Here is a 27104-nt window from a genome sequence, read left to right as displayed (position 1 = left end):
TAAGACGTGAGGAAAAAAACGCGGGTTTTATTGTTGAAGTTTTCCCGGATGTGGAGCGTCTAGCGCGGGTAACTTGACGCTCCACAGCCGCAGTTCAGCTCCCGGCCGCCAGGAGGAGGAACACCGGAGGGGAGGGGTAGGGATCCTAACCCGCCGGGTCCCAGCGTGGAGGAGGAAGATCCTCATCTCAACACAGCAAGACGGGACAGAGAACCAAAAGCTCACACACACAAGAGGAAGGAGGGAGGGAGGGAGTAGTTATTACAACCTTTTTGACTTCGAGGAGTTTCTTTTTTTGGTACATGGGGACGAATAATGACATCTACAGCGAGCGAAAGGAGGGCGTTTGCTCATAAAATCAACCGGTGAGAAGTTATTGTTTAACAGCGACAGGAGTGCGTGAGAGTGACCTGCTGGACAGCCGCCACATATAGCTTGTATGCTAGGTTTCTTTGCAAGGTTTCGCTTATTATTACCCGATATAATCACGACTGTTCCGTGTTGGAGTAAAATAAAGACACATCAAAGCAGTTTGCGCTCTCATTGACGGTATCTGACACTTTGCAGAGTTTAGTAGCCTGTGTTTTTTAATGTATTTGTAATCCTCGAAAGGGCATAGTCAACAATGATTGGGCTACTTTAGTGTCAAGCTAGTTAATCCATTGCTGTGATATGTCATTATGCTAAAAATGTATTAAGCTGATACCGAACAAAATGCTTCAAAACCAAAATCAAAAATGGTGATATTAAGATGTTTTGTTCTGTTTGTCTTGTGAACGCCTAGCACCATTATTAACTTACCTGTTTCCACATGTTATGAACTGGTTCTCCTTCCCTATATTAAGTGCTCGTATGAGCTAGAAATCAGGTAGTTCTCGTTATGCTGAGTAAACACTGGTCCAGGTGATATTATTACTGCATGTCACTATCTGTCATTTGGCTCATGGCATAACATGCTTTGACAACACTGGTGTGGTGTGTGTTTCTGTGAGAGTATTTACTATGAAGCTGTTTCTGCAATATAACTCCTAACAAAAAAAAGAGGGAGCATATCTGGCTTTTGATTTAGGGCTTTACCTGTTGCTGTACACTGCAGTAAATCACCTTATCTTCATGCTTAATTAAATTGTGTGTGTGTGTGTGTGTGTGTGTGTGTGTGTGTGTCATAACACAGCTTAGCCTTGCAACTCCAGATCACTCCTCCAGGAGCCTGTGAGAAAACAAACAGGATGACAGTTTCTTATCAATGACCTACATGTGGATTTTGTGCCACTTCATTAAAAAAAAACCTTGCTGAAATCATAACATGGTTGACTTTTAAAAGGGTTTACTTTGTTAATATGCCTGCTAATAATCAATAACATAACCAAAAGAAGTATTAGCTTCATTGAACTTTCTGCTACTGCATTCCCCAAGTCCCGTCTGTCCTCTCCTTAGTGGGAACCCAGACCATTGTTTAGTGCCGGATGCAGGAAAGGGTGGGAAGGGGTGTTCTGGCCATTGCTCTTGCAGTCGATAGCTTTCCTTTTTCCTGTTTTAAATGGAGGTGTACAGAACTGCAGGAACTGTTTCCACGTCTTTTGAGGATATAGTGCTGGCTCATAAAAGTTAAACATGCAAAAAAGGCTGATTTCCAAGAAGGTCATGTCATCATCAGGAAGGTAAAACACCTTAGCTACATCTCGGAGATGCGAGTAGAGGTCTTAGATCTTGTTCTCTGCCTTTTGTATTGATGGAATGACCGTCTGAACCATTGCTATGTAATCATGAGGCCCACAGATTGGGAAACGTTGAAGCCTTTGCAGCTGTGTATATGAAAGAAACAGACATTTTGTGGTTGTTGAGTAGCAGCTGCTTGATGTCTCTGTCACAGGATTGTTTTTTCCCGGCTTTGTCTCTCTTTAAGCCCCACATTTGCCGTTAGTCCATAAAGGCCAGGGACAGAGCTCTGGCTCGGTGCCTGCTCCCTTGAGCCCGCTCACCACCTCTTTGTGAGATCTGCTTGAGTCCCTTTTCAGAACAGCTGTTGGCCTTCAGAATTGCTACTAGCATCAGTAGCTGAAAACTCTGATAGGAAGAAGGCTTTCAGATCATGTAGGACATGTCTCTGAAACTGTGAGGTTGACGCATGCGAAGGCTGATGGTAGCACTGTTTTAGATGCAGAATCTGGAACATTTTAATGGGCAATGAGAAATTAAATGAAAAGGGTTGTCTTGTATGCTGATAAAGCTATTAGGCTTAGTCTCTTTTGCAGGGGTTTTAGGTCTGGGATCTATACTTTCCCAGAACAAAAACTAAAAACTAATACTTTATACTTCAAACACAATTGTAGTTTGGTACATCAACACAAATCAAAGAAACCTACGTTATATTTTCTCTATCATGAACATCACACATCTTCTCCATTAACATCATTTTTATAATTACTTCTCATATAATTGTCTTGTCTTGGATTAATTCAGCAATTGTTCTCTTTTCCCATGTCTGACTCCATTTTGTATTTTTCTCTTACTCAGGACTGTTGCTGCAGAGGTCAGAAAACAAGTGTCTAGAGACTATGGCTCTCCTCAGCTGTCCAAGAAAAGAGGAGGATTGCACCACCCTGTGAGTCACCCTGTGTTTAACTAGCTGCAGATTTAAGTGAGGAGATTTGAGGCTGAGAGTTAGCGAGAGTAGCTGGGTGTAACTTGTAAGTTAAGTTTAGATGCAAAGAATGAGGATAACTGTAGCTTTATTTAGCGCAGACAGTAAGTGTGAAACGAGGTGGTTTTGAAACATGATATACTGTACCTTCTCTTATTCTCCTGTGTTGTTTGACAGCAAGGCAAAGTTTCTGCATGGACGCTCACCCAAAACAGAAAAAGGGTAGTTATGTAATATGCTGTGTTTTGGAAAGCATCTTTTTTCACGGTACAAGGACAACGGCAACGTTTTTAATGAATCAAGCAGAAATATAAAAATATTCTATGAGCTGTGATCCAGAAACCTCAAGAAACCAGACATAGTTTGTGGAGTAGAGATGATTTATTCATTGTCTAGATGTGCTCCATAAGGGCAAAGGAGATGAACTGAAATGGGTTTTATGTTAATATTGATGAGATAATCTGAAAAAACATATTTTATATTAATGTTTGAGTTGTAGTAGATGCTGGTGTGGCTGTATTCATGCTCAAAAAAGCGGTTTGCTGAAATGTTGACACAAATGCATCTACAGTGTGCAGCTCTCCCAATTTTTGTTTTTGGCTGTAACACAATGAAAAGAAAGTAAACAAGTCTTCAAAAACTGAGAACTGAAAATGAAATCTATTGCTGAACACACCAGTGAAGGACAACATTAATCCTATTCTTTTGCATCTTGTAAACAAATATATATGACAGTGCTGTTAAGTGATTACATTTTGTGGCACTATGAGTTTAGTATAATTGTCTCAATTTTTAACTTAACAGAACCAATTTGATGCGTATGTAAATTCACAAGGTTGTAAAATAAGTAGAAGTAGTGTTGACATAAATACTTCTGTTTTATTTACATCCACATTCTGTATTTTTGATCACTGTATTAATATCAGAAGTCCCATAGTGGTCTATCCTATAGGCTTCCTGTCAACTCTCTCTTCTGCACCTTGTGAGTCCTGCTGATCCTACTGATCAGATTAAGATCTGTTATTATGTCAATGTGTAAGTTATTGCTACATGATAGTCTAATGTTGATTGACAGTTGCCGCTGACGGAGGTAGTTGAGCCAGTGGACTTCGAGGAGTATGTGAGCAGTCATGCTCCTGGGGTGGAGCCTGGCCCCCTCAGACAGCTCACAGAGTTTCCCCAGGATGACCTGGAGCTCCTCCAGCTGGACAAAGAGTGTACTACACTGGAGCCCCCACTGCCTGAGGAGGAGGAGTAAGTCCAGCTGCTAATGGCCAACACAACCATCATACTGTAAAACACACATCTTACTGTGGTCTTTACAGTACCGCACACAGAGAGGATTAATATTACTGTATTGGAGGACAAACTTCACTAGAGACAAGAACAAAGCCTCTCTTTCTGTGACACTGAATGAACATAAATATTAAAGGCACGCTTTGCTCAATTATTAATGTGTTTTCTTATGTAGAGCACTGGATCCCAGAGTGAGAGATGCCTTGGCAGTCTACACAGATGACTGGCTTGTCATTCAAAGAAAGTAAGTGATGTCAGTTGTGGCACCAGTTGAATTAACCTACAGTGTTTCATCTATTTTCTAATAATGTGCAGCTCTTTTCCCTGTTCAGTGTTCATGTGATTGACAATTACATTATTACTGGGATAACTTATTCTTTTTTTCCCTTGTAGGTATCAGCGCTACAGCACCACGTACACCCCTCAGAACTCTGAGAGTCAGAGGGAGAGGCAGCGAGGGCTGGTCAAACAGACCTTTGAACTGGATGAGGCTGCTGCTGCTGAGCGCCAGGATGATCAGGTAACTCCTGGCGTAAAGGGATCGTTATCTTAAACACTGAGTGACCATCCAGTCATCTTAGGTTAATTAAACACATTTTATTGATCTACTGTACATGCAGTGTTGCCAAGAATAGAAAGGTCGGGGTTATTTAATACCAGCACATCGAACTGTAGAGAATAGCCAGCCAACAAGGCATATTCCTCAACATGAGGGGAAGGCAGTACTCTGCTTGCAGCTGTTGTATTCTGCTCAGTGAGTGGATCATATAGAGAATGTGTAATAGATAATGGTCATACCTTCTCACTATCCATTACTCATTCTCCATATGAATCATATCAAGTGAGTAATGGTAATAAGGTAATGGGATCTGCAGGGTATTGTTCTCCTTAAATTCAAAAACATCTGCAGGGAGCACTCAGAGGTGACATACTTGCCTGGAAGAAAAAAAAAAACACATGATCTCACTTCTGTGTCTCACTGTTGTGTGGTTCAGGATGACGCAAAGCGGCGGTCAGTCTCCATTGATGAGACCCCGCGGGGTAGCTGGGCCTCCAGTATCTTTGACCTGAAGAACTCCTCCCCAGATGTTCTCCTGCCGTCTGTGCTGGAACGCACAGCTGCAGAGGACATGGACCGCCGCAATACTGAGGCACGCCTGCAGGGCCGCCACAGTGACCTGCTGGGCCTCTACCCTCCCCCCGATGAGGTTTGTATCAGGAGCCCTGCCTGTTTCTGGTTATATAAATGTAAATAACCTGTGACTTTCTCAGATAATACATGGTTTTTGATTTGAACAATACACACCCTGTGCATCTGTTGGGGAAATCACACAGGCGGTGATGCATTTAGAAGAAACAGTGGTTTGTTTGGAACAAGTTAAAGAACAACTTAGTGGTTAGCATTTGCAGTAATAACCAGTCTGGCTGAAAAAGCAAAGAAGCACATTTCAGAAACCCAAATGTCATCAACAGAAAGTCAAAAGAAAAGGAGACTGATTGCAACGTGACCTCAGAGATCACCGCTTAAAACCGCCACCAGCAGAACACTCTGGCGGAAATAATAGTACATGTAGTTGCCATTTGTTCAGCTCAGAGAAACATTATTGAATGTTCCCATGAAGTAATGTCCATTATTTCTGGAGACTCAGCCACTTCCAAGAAACTGTTTGCTTTCTTTCCTCTATGTTCGCCCCTTCTCACTCCATCCTTCTTTATATCTGTGTACACATCATCGCTCTGTGTGCTGCTACGTTGCCATGACATCTGTGTAAATGTTGTGCGGGTGTGTGTGTGTTTTGTACATGACTTTGTTTTCTTTGTGGCAGGATGAAGCGGTAGAGAGATGCTCTGCCCCTGAAGAACCTAAGGAACACTGTGGCCAGAGGATCATGGTGAAATGTTTGTCTCTGAAGTGAGCAACATTTGGAGTATAACAGCTGACATTTGTATCTCTACTACTATTATTAGAAAAACCCACAAAACTCTCAGCTCATTTTTAAACTTTATTTTGTATGTTTTTCCAGGTTTGAAATAGAAATTGAACCAATATTTGGAACACTTGCCCTGTATGATGTCAAAGAAAAGAAAAAGGTAAAAAAAAAAAAAAAAAAACAGATTAAAGTAGATCATTTTTTATTTGGTACAATTACATTACTTCAGTGACTTTCATTCTGTTAAACGACTTACGTAATGCTGAGCTCACGCTTGACTAATTGAATTTCCACTGTCTCAAAATGGTCTAAGTGATCTTGCGGTTTAGATCATTGAGTCAAAACTGAATTAAAATCCTTTGACGTGCATTTCCATTATCATCTTTCCTTCCCCTCCCTTCACTGTTTCCTGCTTATCACGATCTTGTCTCCAACAGATATCTGAGAATTTCTACTTTGACCTGAACTCGGATCAGATGAAAGGGCTGCTCAAACCCCACACTCCTCACATAGCCATTTCCACGCTGGCCCGGTCTGCCATTTTCTCCATCACATACCCCTCTGCCGATATCTTCTTGGTCATTAAGGTACTGAGAATCAAAACAATCTGACCTAATGTTGAGAGTCTAAGATTTCTTATTTGCTCATACAGAAGCTCATTTTCCCTTTTATTCAGCATGTTATGATGTACTTAAAATTACATTTGCACTCTATTACTAGTCTACATACACTCTGAAAATGAAATTCAAACATTAAATGTGATTGACATAGTGCCTTAATGTGTTAACAACGGTGTGTCCCTCTTCCAGCTTGAGAAAGTCCTTCAACAAGGGGACATTGGAGAATGCTGTGAACCCTACATGGTCATGAAAGAATCCGATTCTTCTAAGGTAATGGAGCCAGAAATGTGTGTTAAGCTGTTGCAATGCTCATGGCCAGCAGCCAGTATGCACGTGGGACACTTTTACTGTCTAGTCACAGGAATTACTCAATTCTGTCTGGATGGCTGCAATGCTTGCTATCATTTTTGGCATGTCCACTCTGTTGGCACCTGCAGATACTATAAGCCTTTCTGTATCTTTTAATTTCTTGTATCATATATTGTCCACTCTTGTCCCGCTGCAGCACAAGGAGAAGCTGGAGAAACTGCGCATGCAGGCAGAGCAGTCGTGCAGTCGTCTTGGCCATTACCGCATGCCTTTTGCCTGGACGGCCATTCACCTTCTCAACATAGTCAGCAGTGTGGGAGGACTCGATCGGTCAGATCCTGATTCTGACTCTGGTACTGCTGACTCTACCCATGTCCTCATTTTTTCCTACACTGTCACACATGCATGTACACAGAGAATTCAATTATTAACAGTGACAAAACATTACATACAGTACATAACATGCATAATATCACATACAACACACACATGCACATACCTCTCTTATCAATATATGCTTATACTCTGCCAGAGCGAAAAGGCCATGGAACCTGGAATGAGAGGAAGAAAAAGGGGTTTGAGCGAATGAGTGTTGGGGATGATATGTGCAACTTTGCCACTTTCCGTCCGGCAACGTTGACGGTCACCAACTTCTTCAAACAGGTCAGACACTTACTCAGGGTATTGCTTATGAATCATATTGTAGTTAATGTTGTTGCAGTTATCCTTTCCATGATGTGTGATGTAAAATGGCCAAATTACTCATAATTTCACCGGTGAAGCCGATTAGACACCAACTGGCAGCAAATAATTTAATGATAATATAATATAATAACACACAGAATCGGTCACCAGCAAGCCATTTACCATAAAGATAAAAGTAAATTATAGAAATTCAGGGAATATATGTTCCGTTGTAGTTTTTTTCCCCAGCAAAACCCGTGATTGTGCAGTCAAATATATTTTGTAGTTGATCTGAGTGATAAAATACGCAGTTTTCCCAAAAATAAATGTGCACAAGACATTATGCTGTGTGTACTGTGATTACTGTGTGTAGTTCAGTTGTGACAGTAGTAACCTTATTCTGAAATGACATTTTTGTAGCCCCCTTACAAACTGTGCTTTCCTGTTTGTGTCATGAAGGAGGGGGACAGACTGAGTGATGAGGATCTCTACAAGTTTCTGGCTGATATGCGCAGACCGTCCTCTGTTCTCCGCAGACTGAGACCTGTCACAGGTGAGCTTCATACGCTCACAAAGTCAATATCTTTATGTGATATTGTTTGAATTCATGTGTTTATGGGTGTTTTGTGATCCACAATTTTATTCTTTCTTCCGTAATGTATTTTGTCCCTCAGCCCAGTTAAAGATTGACATCTCTCCAGCCCCGGACTCACCGCATTACTGTCTGTCACCGGAGCTGCTTCATGTGAAGCCGTACCCTGACCTGCGTGTTCGCCCCACCAAAGACGTGCTGGAGTTCCCTGCTCGCTACGTATACACACCGCACACCACTTACAGGTGAGGGTATATATATGTACACACTGTAAGTTGACCTATACAACAAATGTACACTTATTCCTTTATTGCATCTATGTTTCACTGTATTTGCTTGGTTCTTTTTTTCTGTCTTTATTGTCACACAGTCAGTAGTTTCAAGCAAAGAGGACAACAGGTTCTCTATTTCAAATATAAACCCATTTTTATTGGTATCCATGTCTTGTAAAATATGTAAAATACAAAAACAGAATTTTAAGTTGAGTTTTTTCTGTACATGTATTCACAAGTAACACGAGATACTCACTGGTGTGCAGTACGATGATAAAATAGGATATTTGATTATTAAAAAACTTTAATTTAAATGGTTCTTGTTAAAATAATGTTTACAAAGTACATCAGTCAACACAAACAAATGATACATAAAACATTTTGCATGAGGAATAAATGAGAACTGCAACATAATCATAAGTGAACTAGCAAACATAGTTTCTGTTATAGGCATACTGCAGATATATAGCATATAAAGCCGATTTGGAGGGGAGTGCAGAGAAGGTACAGTGCTGAGATGTAGATGGACTTCATTCAGAGGGGGTGTAGACCAGGAGACCTCAGTGGTGAAATTTAACAGCTATGACATGTCACTCTGGAAGACAGAAATAATATGGTAAATCTACTGAACAAAAACAACAACAACAAAAAATAGTCCACCCACATGTTTTGAACAAGTGACTTACCATCTTCTGCAGTGCGGAGAGCTGTTCATCATTTGTCTCAATATTCTGTTTTTGGAATTCTGTGAAATGCTGTAAAAGTTTCAGAATGCTGGAGTGCTCCTCTGCTCTCTCCTAAAAACATTAAAAAGTACAAGAGAACCTTTTTAATTCTTGTTGTTATATAATGGCCCAGTGTGTGTATTTGTGAAGCTGCCTTTGCATCAATCAAACGAAAATGCTAGCTGGCTTGCGTGACAGTGAATTAAGTGATAGACTTTGAAGTAAAAGTTGTTCTATCTGTATCTGTATCTATCAATCGGATTTGGGCTTTGTGTTACCTGCAGCTCTTTGATGCTGCTGGGGAGCGCGTTGTTTAAATATGTTTCCATCCTCTTCACTTTTGTCTTCAGCTCCGTCTCTTCCTGCTCTATGCGGGCTAGCCAGTCTTTAGTCATCATCGTCTGAGCCTGTTGGTTGACCATCTGGGCCTGTCAAAAGAGCATCTGTCCATATTATCGTCTTCCCCCACCAACGTTCACAGTGCAGCTGGCAGCTGCCTGCCCCACAGTGTGACATGCAGCTTTCTAATGGCACTCTCGCTCTTTTATCTTGGATAAAAGAGTTAGATTTATCCATATACATCAGCAAAATCAATTGAAGAATCATGTGAGGATTGTGGATATTTCAGAGGAAGAAAAATGAGGCGCCCAAGCACAGAATAGTTGAATAAGAGTTTATGCAGACATAGTATAGAATGATTGTGTTGTTTTACATTTTTGTAAATCAGCAAAGAGCTGCTTTGTTATGTCTGTTCAGCTCTTTTTTCCCCTTATAGCAGGTAAACAAAGAAGCTCAGTCTGATGAGGATTTTATATACTCTACATACTTTTTCTGTTCCAGCATGTTGTGCCTTTCAACCTGCAGTCTGAATTTTCTATTGTTATCTCTCTTGTAATAACACAACCATTCAACGGCACGCATGAAATCCGTTGTTTACATATTTTTTGTATCTTCTTACCTGTAGCAACTGTATCACTTCCTTCATCTGCTTCTCCACCTCAGCAGCCTCCTCAGTCTGCTTCTCCAGCTGCTGCAGAGCACCCTCACGGCTCGTCACAGTCTTGCTAAGTTTATCTATCTTTGCCTCAGTGTTTTCAAAAGCGTAGTTCAGAGACTCGCTGAACTGAATGACACCAAACATGAGCACGTTCACTTCTTCATTTGGTGCAGCCTTGACTTCCATCTTACTGGTCTTCCTGAGTGGGACTGCATGGACTGCTCTGAACGCCCCAGCCACACAAAGGAGGATTAAGCACCAGATCATTGTGATAATACTGGTCGCTGTTGTCTAGTCTTCTGTTTGACTGAATAGATCAAAAGCCTGTGATTTCTTCTCCAGTAATTCAGTCTAGTCAGGACAGAACGACTGTCCAGTGTAAAATCAAAGCTTTCTTTTCTCACAACTTTAAAAGGATTGCTGTAAAATGTGTACTTGTCTGTCACTGCGCTGCAGATGTTTGCATCCCAGTAAAGCACACAGGATGATGAATGTGGAGGGTGGTTGGTGCGCCTTATATTGGACGTGTACGTGGTAAAACATTAGCTCAGGTGTTGCTGGTGGCCTTGGTCTCACTGACCTCGCCTTGAAATTTAACCCCTGAGGGACCCATTTTGTCATGTAGGTAACAAACACATGTGAAATACATAACAATCTATGGAGCACTCTCGTGTTTGATGAAAAAAATGTATGGTTTTCAATGAGCAGTGTGTGAAGGTGAGTAATAAATGTTGCTTATTGTTTCAAACATGTAAGTGGTCATGTGCCGAGTCGTTGCCTTTTGGCAAGCAGATAAAAAAATCAGCTGTTTCAAAATATGCACACAAGTAACCTCCAATGTTTGGCTTGGCACGGAGTTAAGGTGACTTTCACCATGCAAATTCCACTGCTGGGTCACACTCTTCCCACATGAACACACAAAACTCTTTTTTTTTTTTTTTTTTTTTTTTTTGAGTATTTGTATATGTTATGGTTTTATTTGTTGTCAAAAATGAATTTGTCTCCATTCAAAATGATGTGTGATATTGCTGAGAAATGTTAACAACCTAAATGAAAATGGTGCCAAATGGCCTCCCTGCTACTATTATATAATGTTATGATTGGTCATTTAAGTGCAATTTACAACCAAATAAGGTTTGAAAGCTCCTCTCTGTTATGTGAAATGAATCCCAAAATAGGCAATCCACTTGTTGCTGTGGTCTATGGACTAAACAAACCTCGTAAGAAGACTTAAGACCCCTTAAGTCCTTAATGTCTTAATTGCTGTTTTTTTTATTCTGTCCTTGTCATCTTCCCCTGTTTCTCACTCTACTCTCTGTATCATTTTGCCTCCTAGGAACTTGCTCTATATTTACCCGCAAAGCCTGAACTTCAGCAGCCGTCAGGGGTCTGTGAGAAACATTGCTGTGAAGGTTCAGTTCATGGCCGGAGAGGACCCCAGTCAAGCTTTGCCGGTGAGTCACAGCTAACCATAATCAAGTGACTGATGTTCTCAGGAAAATGTAATTCCAGTCACAAAGAACAGCTTGAGGCAGTGAAATACAATACGTCTTCGTGCAAAAGTGGACTTCTTCAAGGCAGCACAGTTTTTGTTTTATAACTTAAGTTTTGTTTACTGTCTACTTGCTTGAAATTATGTTCCACCCAAAATCTTATTTAAGTATCAAACACTCAGCCGCTGTAGACTTTGAAGGTTGCTGGTAAAATAAGTAGTTTGCTCCATGGCGATAAATCAGTGCAGTAAAAAAATGTTAGAACGTCCAAAGAAAGTCTCAAACCTAAAACATAATCCACATCTCATTTGTCAACCACATACTCAGACAGAATATCTCACAAATACAGCTAAATGCACAGCTTGGGTATTGTGGTCTTATTGCAGTCACTTACATGAAATGGTTAGCATTAGCTTTCCTATGCTACACTTTTGAGCTACTTATCATCTTTGTAATTAATACACATTTGGATGGCGTACCCCAGTTTGCTAGTTAGCTTAACACAGCAACTTGCAAACAATGTCAGGCTAATTTGAATTCTCAATCTTTTTATCAATTTTCCCATTGAGGACACGATTGGAAGTGTTGTGGAGTCAGTTTGGCGAGAGTCACATCAGTTATCTTTCTCCTAAATATGATTGGGCAGACATTTATTACATAATTAATATCCTTGCTTAGCCACGTCTAACTGCAACCCAGTAACAAGAGAAAGGAGAGAGACTTTCTAAATAATTACATAGCAATGTGATGTGAGGCTACGCTCTCATACTCTTTAGGTGTTTACTATATGCACGTCAGATCCCAAATTACATAATTAAGAGCCAAGCATGGATTTGCCTTTACAGGGGCTTTAAGCCTAGAGGTAGCCAGTGTTTGATGGAGTAATGCTATACATAAATCCATTTAATCTACCTGAATATTACCAATCATATATATTTCCTACTTTGATTCCCAGAACATTTTGATTTGATGAGAAGATCAGTGATTGCAGTTTTTGTGGGTTGATGTTGATTGTTGTCTTCCCAAAAAGTCTAAAATCAGATATTTAATAGCATGGTTCAAAAGTCATCAACACACAATGAAGTTGTGTGTATAGAGCTGAAAACATACTGACGGGGAAATTCTTTCAATGATTGACAACACTGCAGTGATGATGATTCTGTGAAAACATTGCCCTCTGTTGTTCATGGAAAACTGTTTATACTCTGTCATTTTGACCAGGTCATCTTTGGGAAGTCTAGTTGTTCAGAGTTCATGAAGGAGGCAGTGACACCTGTCATCTACCATAACAAGTAAGACTCAATCCTCTGCACCCCTCACTGTTGACCCTCCACTAAAGTCCATCCAACTTGTGTTCCTTCAGAGCGTCTTCCTTCAGCATTGCGTTTAACTCTCGCCCTTTAGGTCCCCTGAGTTTTACGAGGAGATGAAGATGAAGATTCCTGCCAATCTGACAGACAACCACCATCTGCTGTTTACCTTTTACCACATCAGCTGCCAGCCCAAACAGAACACTCCTCTGGAGACCCCTGTGGGCTACACAGTGAGTAAACTCCTTCAGCTGGCCCAGATTTAATACTTCCACCCACACGCTGACTTGTTTGAGAGCTCCTTCTGTTGTCTTGCCATGGGAAAGAAATCATGTGTCTCTACTTGCAGTGGATCCCTCTGATGCAGCACGGCCGACTACGCACTGGCCCCTTCAGTTTGCCTGTGTCTGTGGAAAAGCCTCCACCCAGCTACTCTGTACTCACCCCTGACGTGAGTGTGTTTAAAGAGAATGTTTGAATATCAGTTTGCCTGCCATCACCCACTTCTTTGTGAAGTGACTGAATGTTAAATGAGTTGAATGTCACTGTGGCAGGTTCAGCTTCCAGGCATGAAGTGGGTGGATAATCACAAAGGAGTTTTCAATGTCGAGGTGACAGCGGCCTCTTCAGTTCACACACAGGTACACAAATATTCTTTTCATACCAAAGTTTCTGCTTTTTCTTGTTTTTTCTCCCTATCTGTAAAAGCCCTATTAAAATTTAGTTAGTGATACTGCAGGGGGTCTGGAGATCAAGGACAAGTACTACATAGATTTCATCTATGTGAACTTAAATGTATGTTTCCAACAATTAGATACAGACAACCAAGAGCTATTTGTACATACACCATCACTATGTACTAATTTATAACATTTCTATGTCTCTGCAGTACATATCATGTGAGAAGTATGCGCATGTAATTTAACAACACGTAACATTTGGAAAATCACAGAAACGCCAGATTCTGTGGTAAAAGTCTCTGGAATTTCAAACGTATTAAAAACTCTCATTGCAGGATTGCTGCAAAATGAAAATTCATCCAGTTCAAGTGGTATATATAATATTTATTGTGGTTGTACTTCTAGGATCCCCACCTGGATAAGTTCTTCACTTTAGTCTATGTTCTGGAGGAGTACTCCTTCCCCTTCCGCCTGAAAGATGTCATCATTACTGAGGCAAACATGGAGGGAGAGCTGAAGGCTAGCATGGCTGCACTGAGAGGGGCTCTGCTGGATACCTGTGTCAGGTTTCTGCATCAGCTGCTCAACAAACTTATTCAGCTCATCGTCTACCCACCGGTGATCGCGGGTCAAATTGGTGAGCACGCTCTGTAGGACAGCTGTCTTACATCAGTTTTAGTGCTATAGATTTAAAGAGCACTTCTGGGAACAAGGCTAAAATACTCATTTAATTAGATAATTTGATGATGATTACTCATAACATAATAATTATTGACCAACAAAACTGGTTTAATGTACTTTGTGCATCTTACATCAAAATATTTTATTATTTTCAGCTACATTAACTCTCAAGGCAGAACATCAGACATTCGAAGCACCAGTATATAGTACCTTTCATTAAATACGTCAAACTTAATGTTTTGATATGGCCAAGCATTACAATTCATTTCTGAAGCATAAATAATCTCACTTAAAAAATTCTGTCCACAATCCTGTATCATTTATTCTATAGACGTAGTTTCAAGTTCTGCCTCATGTCTCTCTTATTCTTAATTTATCTACAGTGAACCTAGGCCGGGCTGCCTTTGAAGCTATGGCTTTATTGGTAAACCAGGTTCACAAGAACCTGGAGGGGAACCAGGACCAGCACGGTCGGAACAACTTGCTGGCATCCTACATCCATTACTGCTTCCGCCTGCCCACTGCCGAACCAGCGATGCCCCCAGCAGGTGAGATACCAGGCTGAACTGTACAGCTAACATCTGAGAAGCAGAAAGAGAGCCTGTTATTGGACACATGGCTGTTGATTTTTCGAATATCACCCAAATAACATGACTGTTCCCTTCATCTCCATGAGTAGCAGGCACTCAGTCCTATGAGATGCCGATGCAATACGCCACCTTATCGAGAGCAACAGCCCGTCCAAGCAGCCTGCACCTGTCTCGCTCCAAGAGCATCAGCAACTCGAACCCCGACCTAGCCAGCACACCAGTTTCTCCTGATGAAGAGGTGCAAAGGATTATAGGGAGCAAAGTGAGTTGTACCTGTCTTTCTAAATGTTATTTGTCAGAGGTGTAGTTAGTGTGTGTGCAACTTCTGGAAAGGCTTTTAAATTCTTGTGAAGGTTTTGAAAGCGATTAAATATAAATTTAGTTTTTAGAGTTCTTGAAATTATGCAGTTTTATGTGAGATCTGCACCAGATTACTGGCTCCAGATCATATGCATAAATGATTGGATTTGCGCATTTATTTTATTTGCAAAATGTCTTCTATTTTATTTTGTCTGCCATGAAAAGGGTAATGTTAAATAATGAATCACCATGTTGTCATAAGTTATTCGCTTCCCTACTCATGAAAAGAAACAGCAGTGAAAAATGATTAAGTCTGTCTTTTGATGTATTTCATGCTTCCACTGGTGCCATAATCCCATGTTATTTTTTTAAAATGATAATGTCACCCTGCTTTACCGATCTTTTCTCAGCAGATTCAATAATCTGAGTTGACTGAGAACTATGTGCCAATAGTTAATGATGCCTCTTATGTCAATGATGCAGTTACGCTTTGTGCCTGTCTCTTGTGTTTCATACAGTACCTCCAGCCTTTCCTTTGGTTTCCCCTCTCCTGCTTTCTTTCCTGGTTCCAGTTTCAGTTTTCAATACTCTACATGCCCTTTTCCCCCCAGTTGTCTCCCTTATGGTAATTACCCTTCCTCTACTCACTGTACCTTTGCCTCTTGCTACACTGTGTGTGCGTGTGTGTGTTTGTGTGTGTTTGCGGTGGCTTGTGGCAGGGCATTGACCGTTCCCACTCCTGGGTAAATTCTGCTTATGCCCCTGGGGGCTCCAGATCTGTGCTACGCCGGAACCCCAACTCCAGCTGTGAGCTCAAGCAGGTGCCAAATCCCTCCTCCTTACCTTCACCTCCTCACTACCTCCACCTCCATCACCTCCTATTGGTCATTCCCCACGTCATTTCTCAGGGGTTGCATCCGTGTCCTTTCTGCATCTCATTCTGCTAGCCGAGTCCTACCTATCATACACCACTAACAACTACAACTTTTTAAATTCTCACAATTCATCCTCTTACTGCTGCTTAACAGAGCATATCTGTTGTGTTTGAGTGACATAATCTCTGCCTGGGGCTCCTCACCACCGTTGCACTCATCAGAGTTCATAGAGGGTTCTGTGGTCACCCATCCACTTCCATTCAGCCATTCTCACATCACTTTGTCCTCATCTCTGTGTGTTCACCTCACCATCACTCCGTGTCAGGCAAACGACCGCAGCTGCAATCGCATGTCTGCCTTTCTGGACAGCGTGGCCTTGTTTTCAGTTCCCACAAGGCAGATTGCCAAGAAGGTAAAACTGGCATCTACTATAGCAAACTGTAGAACTCTCTTCCATTTTAACAAAATAATATATTTTGATGTCCTAACATTCATCAAAGTTTAGTGCCATTCATCATCATTATCATCATTTTAACAATTGTGTCCGTCTGGAAGTTATTGTGAAAATTTGTGTCTTGATATACTAACATTATAAGAGTTAATTGCTGGGTTTGTCTGAAGATTTCCTGATTAAATCGGTGGAAAAGGTAATGATTAAATGTGCTAAATTTGTTTTTATTTTCAGTCGTTAGCTTATGGTAATTTATTTGAATGAAGCTGATTTTATTTCAATTTGTTTAACCTGCCTGAATAAGTATGTATCAGTACAAACCACAGTTCACGTCTTGCTCTTTAACAAATCAACCACTTTACTGAGATTGTTTTCTCATGTGAGCTAAAGCTTGTTCTGTGTTGGTTCGTGTCTAGCTGCTCCACGAGGAGCTGGCGTTACAGTGGGTAGTCAGCACCAGCACAGTGAGAGAAGCAGCCCTGCAGCAGGCTTGGTTTTTCTTCCAGCTTATGGTCAGTATACATTTCTAAATTGATATTACTTTTAAACCACATTCTGAATGGTCTAAATCTGAAGAGTATAAGGAGAGTACTGCAAAATCAAGCCACAAAACACACAGAATGGCATTTGTAATTATAGCAGGAAAGGTAATATTTTCACAAAGTGACTATTTTCCCTCTCCTCTAGACAAAGAGCATGGCCCATCACTTGTTCCTGACCTCGAAATTGGACATTCCCAGGCGCCAGCGTTACCCAGACCGCTTTGTGGATGACATCGCTGCACTTGTGTGTGCCATCAGTGCAGACGTTGCCAGCCGATATCACAAGGTAGCCCACAGAACTATGGCACAAGAACTAAACTGATGAAAGGCAGCTAAGCTATACTTTGCTTTCCTTTTGATATCACACATTCCTTTTATCTAGTCATATCCATCTCTCCCTCTCTTTCTCTCTCTCTTAATGAATGGATCTCTCTCAGGATGTGGAGCTTGTGGAGAGGTTAAATAGCAGTCTCGCCTTCTTCCTAAATGACCTGCTGTCCCTCATGGACCGGGGCTTTGTGTTCAACCTCATCCGCTCCTACTACAAACAGGTGCCTATTGCCCCCTCCCCATTCTCCTTTAATCCCATTGCACCCACACATATTGTCATACCTCTTTGACTGTCTCTAACAACAAACTTATGTGTTAAACAGATTTCCAACAAGCTCCACACAGCACAGAATCCCAGCTCTCTGAATGCCCTGAGGATGGACTTCACCCGTATTGTCTGCAGCCACGAGCACTACGTCATCCTCAACCTACCCTGCTCAACTCTCAGCCCTCCAGCTTCCCCTTCCCCCTCCACCTCCTCAACCACCTCACAGGTACTGGAGCGGGCTGGAAAATGCATTTCAACAAGTATATTGCTGTGTTCAGTCAGTGTACTGCTGTGTTATTTCATGATTAGGTTGGATTTGTTTTGCTGTATTTTTTAGCCATTCTGGAAAAGATCATCAGATAAACACCTAAAATGTAATTTGGTTCAATGTGTTACCACCCTCCTATTCTGCTTTCCTACTGCTCACCCTTACTCTTGTATTTGTTGTTGTATCCGTAGAGTTCAGCATTTTCCAGTATGGTCCAAGACCAGGGTGTGGCCACCATGTTTGAGCTCTCCGTCCCTTTTCGACAGCAGCACTTCCTATCTGGCCTGCTGCTTACAGAACTCTCTCTGATCCTTGATCCTGAAGGAGAAGGGTAGGCTATTATTAGCTGTCTATACGAGAGTCATTTAGTTGCATTCAGTTCTCCTATAGGGATGATCAGAGATTTAATTCTGAAAATGAACGTATAATATAGCATTAAGTACTGTACATGTTCACACTACCCAAAGCACTAATATAGTTTTATGTTGTTTTTTTTATCCACAGGGTTTTCTTCCTTCATAAAAAGGCCATTAGTTCTGTTCACTCCCTGCTATGCAGCCATGATGCAGACCCTCGCTACAGTGACCCTCAGGTCAGAGCCCACATCGCTCAGCTCTACCTGCCCCTCGTCTCCATCGTCATGGAGACCTTGCATCAGCTCCACGACTTCTCAGGTCAGAGGAACATACAGTACACGCTACCCACTAATACTGTTACAGCTATCCGCCTCCTCCAGATTCTCGAGTTTCATTTTCAGTACTATTGCACCTGAGACCAGGTACTAAAGCACCTGCTTTTCTTATTTCGTTGCAGACTCCTCGCCTGCTCGGGTCCGCCATGCCTCAGCCCACGCTGACGATGCTGACCCAGACGGCAGCAGCACTATCAGTCAGTCTGTTGCCATGGCGATCGCTGGCTCCCCTTTGCCGCATGCCAAAGCCAACCCATTTGCTCTGCCCACAGTGGTGAGTGATAGCGGCAGGGGTCAGACCGTTCCCCCGTGCCCTACAGACAGACAGGTCACAGATTGGCCCATGTGTGGGAGGCTGCTGCCTCTGTTTGACAGACGGTCACTCTGGCCTTTCTCTGACTGCACACAAACACTTGTTGAAAAGCATTTACATTTTTTCTTATGTTCTTTTTTGAAGTACAACTCCTCATCTTAGCCTGTAGGTGGCTCTCTCCATTTTCTTTATAACTCACTGTAAACAGCCATTTTGCGCTATTCTGAAGCAGGTTTAAAATACAGGCACTGAGTTTATATGTTTGTCCTTACCAGGCTGGGCGCCAATCCAGCTCTCTGTCTGCTGAGTGCAGCAGGACTCTGCTGGTGTGTTTCCTGTGGGTGCTGAAGAATGCAGATGCAGCTCTCCTGGAGCGCTGGGTGTCTGATTTGTCTATACTGCAAATCAACCGCCTGCTGGATCTGCTGCATCTCTGTGTCTCCTGCTTTGAATACAAGGTACAATAACTAGACGCTGACACTGTCATTACTGAAATATCCAGTCCAATCCAATTTTTAGGTACTTAAATTGCACAAGCTACAGTACATTATTACAGATATTCCAGTAGTTGTTTCAAGAAAGTTTACTGTCTTGATTCTCGGTAGAGCAGCTCAGTGTTTTGTTTTGCTTCCAAAGGAAATACTACCAATCAGTTTGTTTATTTTTTTGAGTTTCCTCTTTATTGCAGTGTTTACTGTGTGTTTTTATTGACTTGACTTCTTGTTTTATTTGACTCTGCCATGTGATGGTTGGTGGTCATTGTAGGGGAAGAAGACTCTGGAGAGAATCAACAGCCTGACCTTTAAAAAGTCTCAGGACATGAAAGCTCGTCTAGAGGAGGCCATATTGGGCACCATTGGAGCGCGTCAGGAGATGGTCCGTCGCTGCAGAGGTGAGAAACACGAGAGCACGGTAGTGTGTGCGTGTGCATGTCTCTAAGGTGTTAATATATCCGTGTTTATGGAAATTGTACTTTGTTTACACTTCCAGAAAGGAGTCCCTATGGCAGCCAGGAGAACGTTAGGTGGAGAAAAAACGTCTCTCACTGGAGGCAAAATACAGACAGAGTGGATAAGTATGTATATGCTTAGATATAAATCTTACCTGATTTTTGCATGTAATAAAAGAAAATAAGTAATAGGTTTCTGGATTGAAATTTAAATGTAAACATGCTTTGGTATATAATAATACTGTACATGGTATTTATTATTGTTAAATAACACCTCTAACCAGGACTAAGGCTGAGATGGAGCAGGAGTCTGTGGTGGATGGAAACTTAGCTACAGAGGCCTCTCTGATAGTACTGGACACACTGGAGATTGTAGTCAAGGTAAAATGATGGAATAATATCACCATGCTAAATGCTACACCTTTTGCATACAATACACATACAGTAGCACTTTCTGTTTTATGTAGAATTTCCTCTGTGTAATTTGTTGCGCCTCTGTTCTCTTTCAGACTGTGGTGGCATCAGAGCTGAAGGAAAGTGTGTTAGGCGGGGTGCTGAGAGTGCTTCTCCACAGCATGGCAGGCAACCAGAGCGCCCTCTTCCTGCAGCACTGCTTCACTACACAGAGGGCTTTAGTCTTCAAGGTACATATAGTATATGGCCACATTTCCACTGCAAGAACTTTCCACAGGGACTAAGAACTTTTTGAGGAACTAATTTCCTCTACCTGCATTAATACTGGAGAGAGCGAGGTCTAAATGAAGTTCCAGGACGATTGTTTTACCCTCCAAAAAATCCCTGCTGGGGGGGATTTAACTTGCCAAAATTAGAGGAACTTTTGGGGGCAGGGTTTGCAGGGATGGCCCTCGCTGATTGGTCAAAAACAGACTTAGCAGCTTCATTAATAAAACAAGGATGCACTTTTATGTCAGTGTGGGATGAAGGGAGGATATTTCTCATTGTTTATTGAAGTTAAAAGTTGTCAGCTTCTGGGCTCTTTTGCTACAATCTAATTTTAATGTAACTTGAAATATTGTCCCAAGAACCCCACCCCCCACCCACTACTTTGATCCTCCAGCTCTTTTTTGCACTTATTAGGGAAAACCAGAATAAACAATGAAACAAGCACAAGCACGAACAAAATAATTTAATTCTTGACTATTTATCTTTCTTTTTATCATTGTGCCAAAAAAAACACTTGAATATTAAAGAAACACAAAATAAATCATACCCAACGTCTTGTATAAAAAGTGAAAGAATGTGGTTTTGTGTGAAGTTCCCAGAGATGCTGTTTGAAGAGGATACAGAGCTTTGTGCCGACTTGTGCCTGCGTCTCCTGCGTCACTGCAGCAGTAGCGTTGGCTCTGTCAGAAGTCACGCCTCCGCCTCTCTTTATCTGCTCATGAGGCAAAACTTTGAGATTGGAAATGTAAGTTGAAACACTGTTTGTAAGATGAGTTTTGAGATCTTATTAGAGACATATCGTGAAAACAGAAATATATTAACATGTACAAGACTTTTGTGGAATAGATGCTATCATAATGTTGTGAGTCACAATGTCTTATTTCTGCACTCGGACCAGAACTTTGCACGAGTCAAGATGCAGGTCACCATGTCGCTGTCCTCACTGGTGGGAACGTCACAGAACTTCAATGAGGATCATCTTCGTCGGTCACTCAAGACAATCCTGACGTATGCTGAAGAAGATCTGGAGCTGCGTGACACACCCTTCCCAGAGCAGGTATGTAACAACCATCACACTTTCTGTTCAGCGTCCAGTTCTGTAGCTGCTGCAATTAAAACGTAAACTGATGGGCTGCGTTGTATCTTTAAAATTGCAGGTCCAGGATCTGGTGTTCAACCTGCACATGATTCTTACTGACACTGTGAAAATGAAAGAGCATCAGCAGGATCCAGAAATGCTCATTGACCTAATGTACAGGTACTGTGGTGCACATCATTAAGGCTGGCATATAAAAATAACTTCACATTTAAAAACCACTGATATCCACATTAACATTACTTACTCTCGCTTTCAAGGATTGCAAAAGGCTACCAGAACTCCCCGGATCTACGTCTGACGTGGCTTCAAAACATGGCAGGGAAACACTCAGAGCGAGGGAACCATGCTGAAGCTGCCCACTGTCTGGTCCACAGCGCCGCACTGGTGGCAGAATACCTCAACATGCTGGAGGATTGCCGCTACCTCCCAATTGGTTGCGTCACATTCCAGGTCAGTGAATACTGTTTAAATGACTCATTCTTCTTATAAACAACACAAGTAGGCAGGATGACACATGTATAGGAGGTTGTCCCAAAAACTGGAGCATAAAGATTTAGGCCCACTATTAATGAAACATTGAAATTAATATTTTTTTGTGTTGTTTGTTTTTTTACTTCTCCGTTTTCCCCGCAGAATATTTCATCCAACGTGTTAGAGGAGTCAGCAGTATCCGATGACGTCCTGTCTCCAGAGGAGGAAGGCATTTGTGCTGGGAAGTACTTCAGCGAGTCTGGCCTAGTGGGCCTCCTGGAGCAAGCAGCTGCCTCTTTTAACATGGTACGACTCACATTCTCCGACCACACAGTGACAGACTGCATGTTAACACAGCACAAGGTTACATCATTAATATGTCTGCAAGAGTATGAAGTGAATTGAACTGGCTTTCCATTGCGCTGTAACTCCAGGCTGCCATGTACGAGGCCATAAATGAAGTGTACAAGATTCTCCTGCCCATCCACGAAGCCAACAGAGACTTCAAAAAGCTGGCTACCGTCCATGGGAAGCTGCAGGAAGCCTTCAACAAAGTCTACAACCAAGTAAGTTGACCTAAAATCACCAGCAATTCTTTGTCTTGAAGAGAAAATAAACTTTATCCTGGATTCCTTCTCATGTGCTTTTTTTTCTCTTCTTCTTCAGAGTTCAGGATGGGAGGTAAGAACTTATTTTGTCATATTCAGTATATTTCAGTCATCGATTAATTGTATTTTGTATTGACAATGTTTTCTCTCTTCTCCGTTGCTTGATCTCTTCTTCCCTGCTGTGTGAATGACTGGTGAGTGACACACAAGTTGCTTTCACCATTTGACACAGTTGAGTCGAGCCACTGTTACAAAAGAGTTTTTATTCCTATTTGCCGCCTTGCTACTGTGGTGCAATTACTTGTCAGCCTAAATATAGCTTTTCCCTGTGTGCCACTCAGATGTTTTTCTGTCATCATTATTCAGTAACAGGAGAACAGTCATTTCAGACTTTACATCTATGCTGATGCTTGAAAATGAAATGGGGCAGAGTAGCAACGTTTGGAAAAATAAGTGACTGGGTGTAAAATCTCAAAACAGTCACATAATGTGTCCACAAACTCCATGAATGTAGTTTTTAATAGAGTAAATTGATACTTGTAGCTTCATTAGATCAAAACTAAATTGTAAATGTAATGTATTTAACCAGTATACTTTTTAATTGTCTGATGTTTTTAACACCCCTTCAGTGTTTAGAGAATGTTTGGGACCTACTTCCGGGTGGGTTTCTACGGCTGTCGGTTCGGAGACCTGGATGAACAAGAGTTTGTTTACAAGGAGCCATCAATCACCAAATTAGCTGAGATCTCCCACAGACTCGAGGCATGTTAACTACTGATGTTACTAACACATATGTCACTGGTGATTTATGAGAAACAAGCTTCTAAAGATGATGTCTTTGTTCGCAGGAGTTTTACTCAGAGAGGTTTGGGGATGATGTGGTAGAAATTATCAAGGACTCCAACCCAGTGGATAAAAACAAAATGGATCCCAACAAGGTAACAAGATATGTTTATAGTACATGTGACTAATTAAAAAAACACTGCAGACTTTGTCAAGGGTATAACTGAAGTGTGTTTGTTTCAGGCCTACCTCCAGATCACCTACGTTGAGCCTTTCTTCGACACATACGAGCTAAAGGAAAGAATCACCTACTTTGACAAGAACTACAACCTGCGCACATTCATGTACTGTACTCCTTTCACTCTGGATGGCCGTGCCCACGGTGACCTGCACGAGCAGTACAAACGCAAATCCATCCTGACAACATCTCACGCCTTCCCTTACATCAAGACACGCATCAATGTTATCCACAAGGAGGAGGTGGGTATCTGCCCAGAAGGGATTCTGGTCAGTGGCTATACCGGCGTATGAATGGGGAAAAAAAGAAGAAACAATGTGAACTCATACTGTTGTTTTTTGGTTCTTCAGATCATTCTTGTCCCCATGGAGGTGGCCATTGAGGACATGCAGAAGAAGACGCAGGAGCTCGCCTTCGCCACAACCCAAGACCCTGCAGACGCTAAGATGCTGCAGATGGTGCTGCAGGGCTGTGTGGGCACCACTGTCAACCAGGTGCTTCTTAGATACATACAACTGATAATGCTAAGGGAGTTTAACCCATATCATCCGGGAATATAAACCCTATCTGAATAAGATGTAAAGTCTAGGTCATTGCTTTAAGTAGTGACAGACATTCTTTAGCAGATATGTAACACTTCCTCTCCCTCACAGGGCCCCCTTGAGGTGGCGCAGGTCTTTCTCTCCGACATTCCTGATGACCCAAAGCTGTTTCGCCATCACAACAAACTGCGCCTCTGCTTTAAAGACTTCACTAAGAGGTGATGACACACTCCATGTCCCACATGCAGACAGCTGTGTAACTAATAAAAACAAATGCTGACTCCCTGTGTCTACTCTGCTCTTTCCGCACAGGTGTGAGGATGCCCTGAGGAAGAATAAAGCTCTGATTGGGCCAGATCAGAAGGAGTACCACAGAGAGCTGGAGAGGAACTACAATAAACTCAAAGAAGCTCTGGGTCCTCTCATCAACCGCAAAATCCCACAGCTATACAGAACACTGCCAGCTCAGACTACGCAAACACAACGGTAACTTGAGACATAAAACACATGCGCCTACGCACAGACACGCTAAATAAGCTCATGCTGCTTCTCTAACTCCATCAAACCTTCACTCAAGTAGAAGAGCAACATAATACCAAATTGTATCATATTGTAGGTACTATTTCATCCTGTCACGTTACAGCAATCCAACATTAATTAACAAAAGGAAGTCGGTGCAGTTCCTGTTTGAAGATGGAAAGTATCACCACATGTTTTTTTAATTTTCATCTGCTTTTGGCATCAGCTCTGTTTTTGTATGTGAGAGTCTGTGGACTGCCGGTTTCTAATCAAAAACAGAGCTGCAGTCAACAGCACCTGTCAGTGATACTGTGTAGAGCCTGACCAATACTTGAATTTTGCTCACATATGGTTATCAAACACAAGATATGTAATAGAAGCATTATGTTTTACAGTTTAACAGTAAACTTTAGTTTATAAAATAACACAGTAAACCTCACATGTATACATTAAACTTGAATTCAGAAAAAGGGTCAAATATACACAAAATACTACCTATACAACTTTAAAAGGCAAAAAAATATTGGCTGACCGATATATGAATTGGTCTTTAATGCTATGATACTGATGCCAAATTTTATTTTTAAATGTAGATGGCTCTTCCAGAGTTACTAAAAAAATAAAATATATGTTATAATATAATACACTATATAGAAAAAATCTCTGCTCTGTAAACTGCTGATTATCAACACAGGATAAGATGATTAAGAACGATTATTTTACTTTTTGAAAGCAGATACACATTCAAAGTCATACCAGCTTTTAGTTGCACACCACAAAAAGACACACTTTACAGTTTTCACAGTGACTCCTTTTCTACCTGGGTCAAAATGTATTCCTAAAATAAATGTTAGATGTTAAACAAATCATCCACATTTCACATAACTCAAAACTACATTCACTATTCTCCAAATGGTTATGCAGATATTAGGATACATATTTCATAAAATAAAGTGAAGTAAAACATTCTTTATGGTCTCCTTCTTTCCTTCGCAGGAACTCCTACAGTAGGTCCAGTCTCCGCAGAGTCGACTGCTGAAGCAGAAAACGGGATAAAAAACACAGAAGAAGAACAAGCTGAAGAAATTAGCCATCCCGTTTGTTCTCCCCTCCCCCCCTTCTGCTGCAACTGTCACAAGCACACACGCACTGTCCTCTCCCTCCTTTAGCTCGTTATTTTACCCACCCACCACCTACCCAACCCCCCGCCTGCCACCCTGTCATGCCATAATCCCCCCCCACCACTTCCACCACACACTTGTCACCTCTTTCCTTTACTGAACCGGCCCCCCTGCTCTCCGTCGCCACCACTCTCACACCTCTATAGGACAAAAACCTCAGCTGTTTATACTGGAAGGTTATCTGCACTGTAAACACCATCATTTGAAGTAAAGCTCTGACTTGTCAGCATGTAATACTGAGCTTTCAAAAGTAGTCTCATCACTGACAACCCAAAGTAAATCTACAGGGCTAGAGCTGCCAAACTCATTTTGTATCCAAACCTATCAGGATTCATTCTCAAATGTTTTCTGTTTTTCTTTTGCTTCCTTAGTGTTTGCTTTTTGAAAAGGCTGCAGGTTGTTAATCTTGTTTCGTGGCCTTATTCAATTTAAGACTTTTTTTCTAAACTATGCCTGGTGGTAACCAGCGCCAGGCATGCTTATTAAATATTCCAAGGGAGTTTTCTTTTGTTATCAGCAGGCCAAATAACTAACATTCCTTCTTCCTCAAGTTGTCACATTTATCTGCCCATCTCTCATTATAGGAATTCATCGTAGAAGGAAGGTGGGGATCATTCTGTCCAAGCTCAGACCTCAGGTCCCAGTCTTGAGTCCAGCTGGGACCGAAAGCATTATTAGTGGGTGGGCTAAAAGGCCGGGTAGGATGTTTAAATGTGTTTTTGAAACTGTGAAATTCTCTTCTAATGTACTGCAGTCACGTCAGATGTTTATCACAGAAGCACTGCCTGCGGCCTGGCCATCTCCTTCACCCACACAAATATGTTGAAACTGTGACATTTACTATCACCCTGCAACACAGTCTGATAACAGCCTGTGTGATGACTCTATTTGAACTGCTGTCAAAAAGCACTCCAAATATCTTGTATATGTGTGTACCACCCTAGCTGTGGACAGTTTATAGTCTATGTAGCCATTTCCAACTACTGTATCTATTATATTGCACTATTGTAAACAAACTGCAGCACATTAACACTGTAGCGACTAAAATATCTGTGCTTTTGTTATTTTATGAGGCTGGAAAACATTTTTTTTTTTTTTTTTACCATAGATAAAGATTTTTTTATTTATTTACACTGTCCTTTTTTTACTGCCTTCTATTAAATTTCTC

General features: G+C 41.5%; 2 protein-coding genes across 4 annotated transcripts; one reads left to right on the top strand and one right to left on the bottom strand.

Moving 5' to 3' along the window:
- Window positions 1–212: 212 nt before the first annotated feature.
- LOC133998896 (dedicator of cytokinesis protein 7-like) lies at window positions 213–27104 on the top strand. Of its 3 annotated transcripts, XM_062437922.1 has the most exons (50): window positions 213–365; window positions 2518–2605; window positions 3720–3898; window positions 4116–4184; window positions 4334–4460; window positions 4936–5148; window positions 5767–5852; window positions 5965–6031; window positions 6309–6458; window positions 6681–6761; window positions 6997–7153; window positions 7333–7463; window positions 7944–8037; window positions 8159–8321; window positions 11407–11524; window positions 12785–12855; window positions 12968–13106; window positions 13223–13324; window positions 13428–13514; window positions 13959–14190; window positions 14618–14782; window positions 14914–15086; window positions 15844–15945; window positions 16325–16411; window positions 16867–16962; window positions 17138–17278; window positions 17430–17543; window positions 17646–17816; window positions 18050–18189; window positions 18363–18532; window positions 18672–18823; window positions 19138–19320; window positions 19628–19754; window positions 19853–19937; window positions 20096–20192; window positions 20321–20455; window positions 21088–21240; window positions 21394–21552; window positions 21653–21753; window positions 21852–22044; window positions 22228–22371; window positions 22500–22631; window positions 22732–22746; window positions 23310–23435; window positions 23522–23611; window positions 23700–23936; window positions 24045–24188; window positions 24348–24454; window positions 24549–24722; window positions 25752–27104. In XM_062437922.1, exons 1-50 carry the CDS (start codon window positions 316–318, stop codon window positions 25792–25794), a joined length of 6360 nt encoding a protein of 2119 aa, XP_062293906.1. In that variant the 5' UTR covers window positions 213–315; the 3' UTR covers window positions 25795–27104. The 3 variants fall into 3 exon arrangements, with proteins under 3 accessions (XP_062293906.1, XP_062293905.1, XP_062293904.1); XM_062437921.1 differs by lacking the exon at window positions 15844–15945; XM_062437920.1 differs by lacking the exon at window positions 16325–16411.
- Window positions 8635–10548, bottom strand: angptl8 (angiopoietin like 8). The gene is made up of 4 exons (XM_062439554.1): window positions 10032–10548; window positions 9352–9501; window positions 9035–9145; window positions 8635–8943 (listed from the first exon to the last, which is right to left on the bottom strand). The coding sequence occupies exons 1-4, from the start codon at window positions 10335–10337 to the stop codon at window positions 8929–8931; spliced, it is 582 nt and encodes a 193-aa protein (XP_062295538.1). The 5' UTR covers window positions 10338–10548; the 3' UTR covers window positions 8635–8928.

Source organism: Scomber scombrus, chromosome 18 (assembly GCF_963691925.1).
Source record: "Scomber scombrus chromosome 18, fScoSco1.1, whole genome shotgun sequence".
NCBI lineage: Eukaryota > Metazoa > Chordata > Actinopteri > Scombriformes > Scombridae > Scomber > Scomber scombrus.
Note: the sequence above shows the minus strand (reverse complement) of the source record. Positions and strands in the feature narration are given on the sequence as shown.

What these genes read in the sequence shown, in the direction of transcription:
- LOC133998896 (XM_062437922.1), top strand. Translation starts at nt 316, where the DNA reads ATGACATCTACAGCGAGCGAAAGGAGGGCGTTTGCTCATAAAATCAAC. An exon ending in AGATCCTGATTCTGACTCTG is followed by an intron (nt 7,154 to 7,332) that starts GTACTGCTGACT and finishes ATACTCTGCCAG; the next exon opens with AGCGAAAAGGCCATGGAACC. An exon ending in GGTGATCGCGGGTCAAATTG is followed by an intron (nt 14,191 to 14,617) that starts GTGAGCACGCTC and finishes ATTTATCTACAG; the next exon opens with TGAACCTAGGCCGGGCTGCC.
- angptl8 (XM_062439554.1), bottom strand. Translation starts at nt 10,337, where the DNA reads ATGATCTGGTGCTTAATCCTCCTTTGTGTGGCTGGGGCGTTCAGAGCA. An exon ending in AAGTGATACAGTTGCTACAG is followed by an intron (nt 9,502 to 10,031) that starts GTAAGAAGATAC and finishes CTCTTTTGACAG; the next exon opens with GCCCAGATGGTCAACCAACA. An exon ending in GCAGCATCAAAGAGCTGCAG is followed by an intron (nt 9,146 to 9,351) that starts GTAACACAAAGC and finishes TAATGTTTTTAG; the next exon opens with GAGAGAGCAGAGGAGCACTC.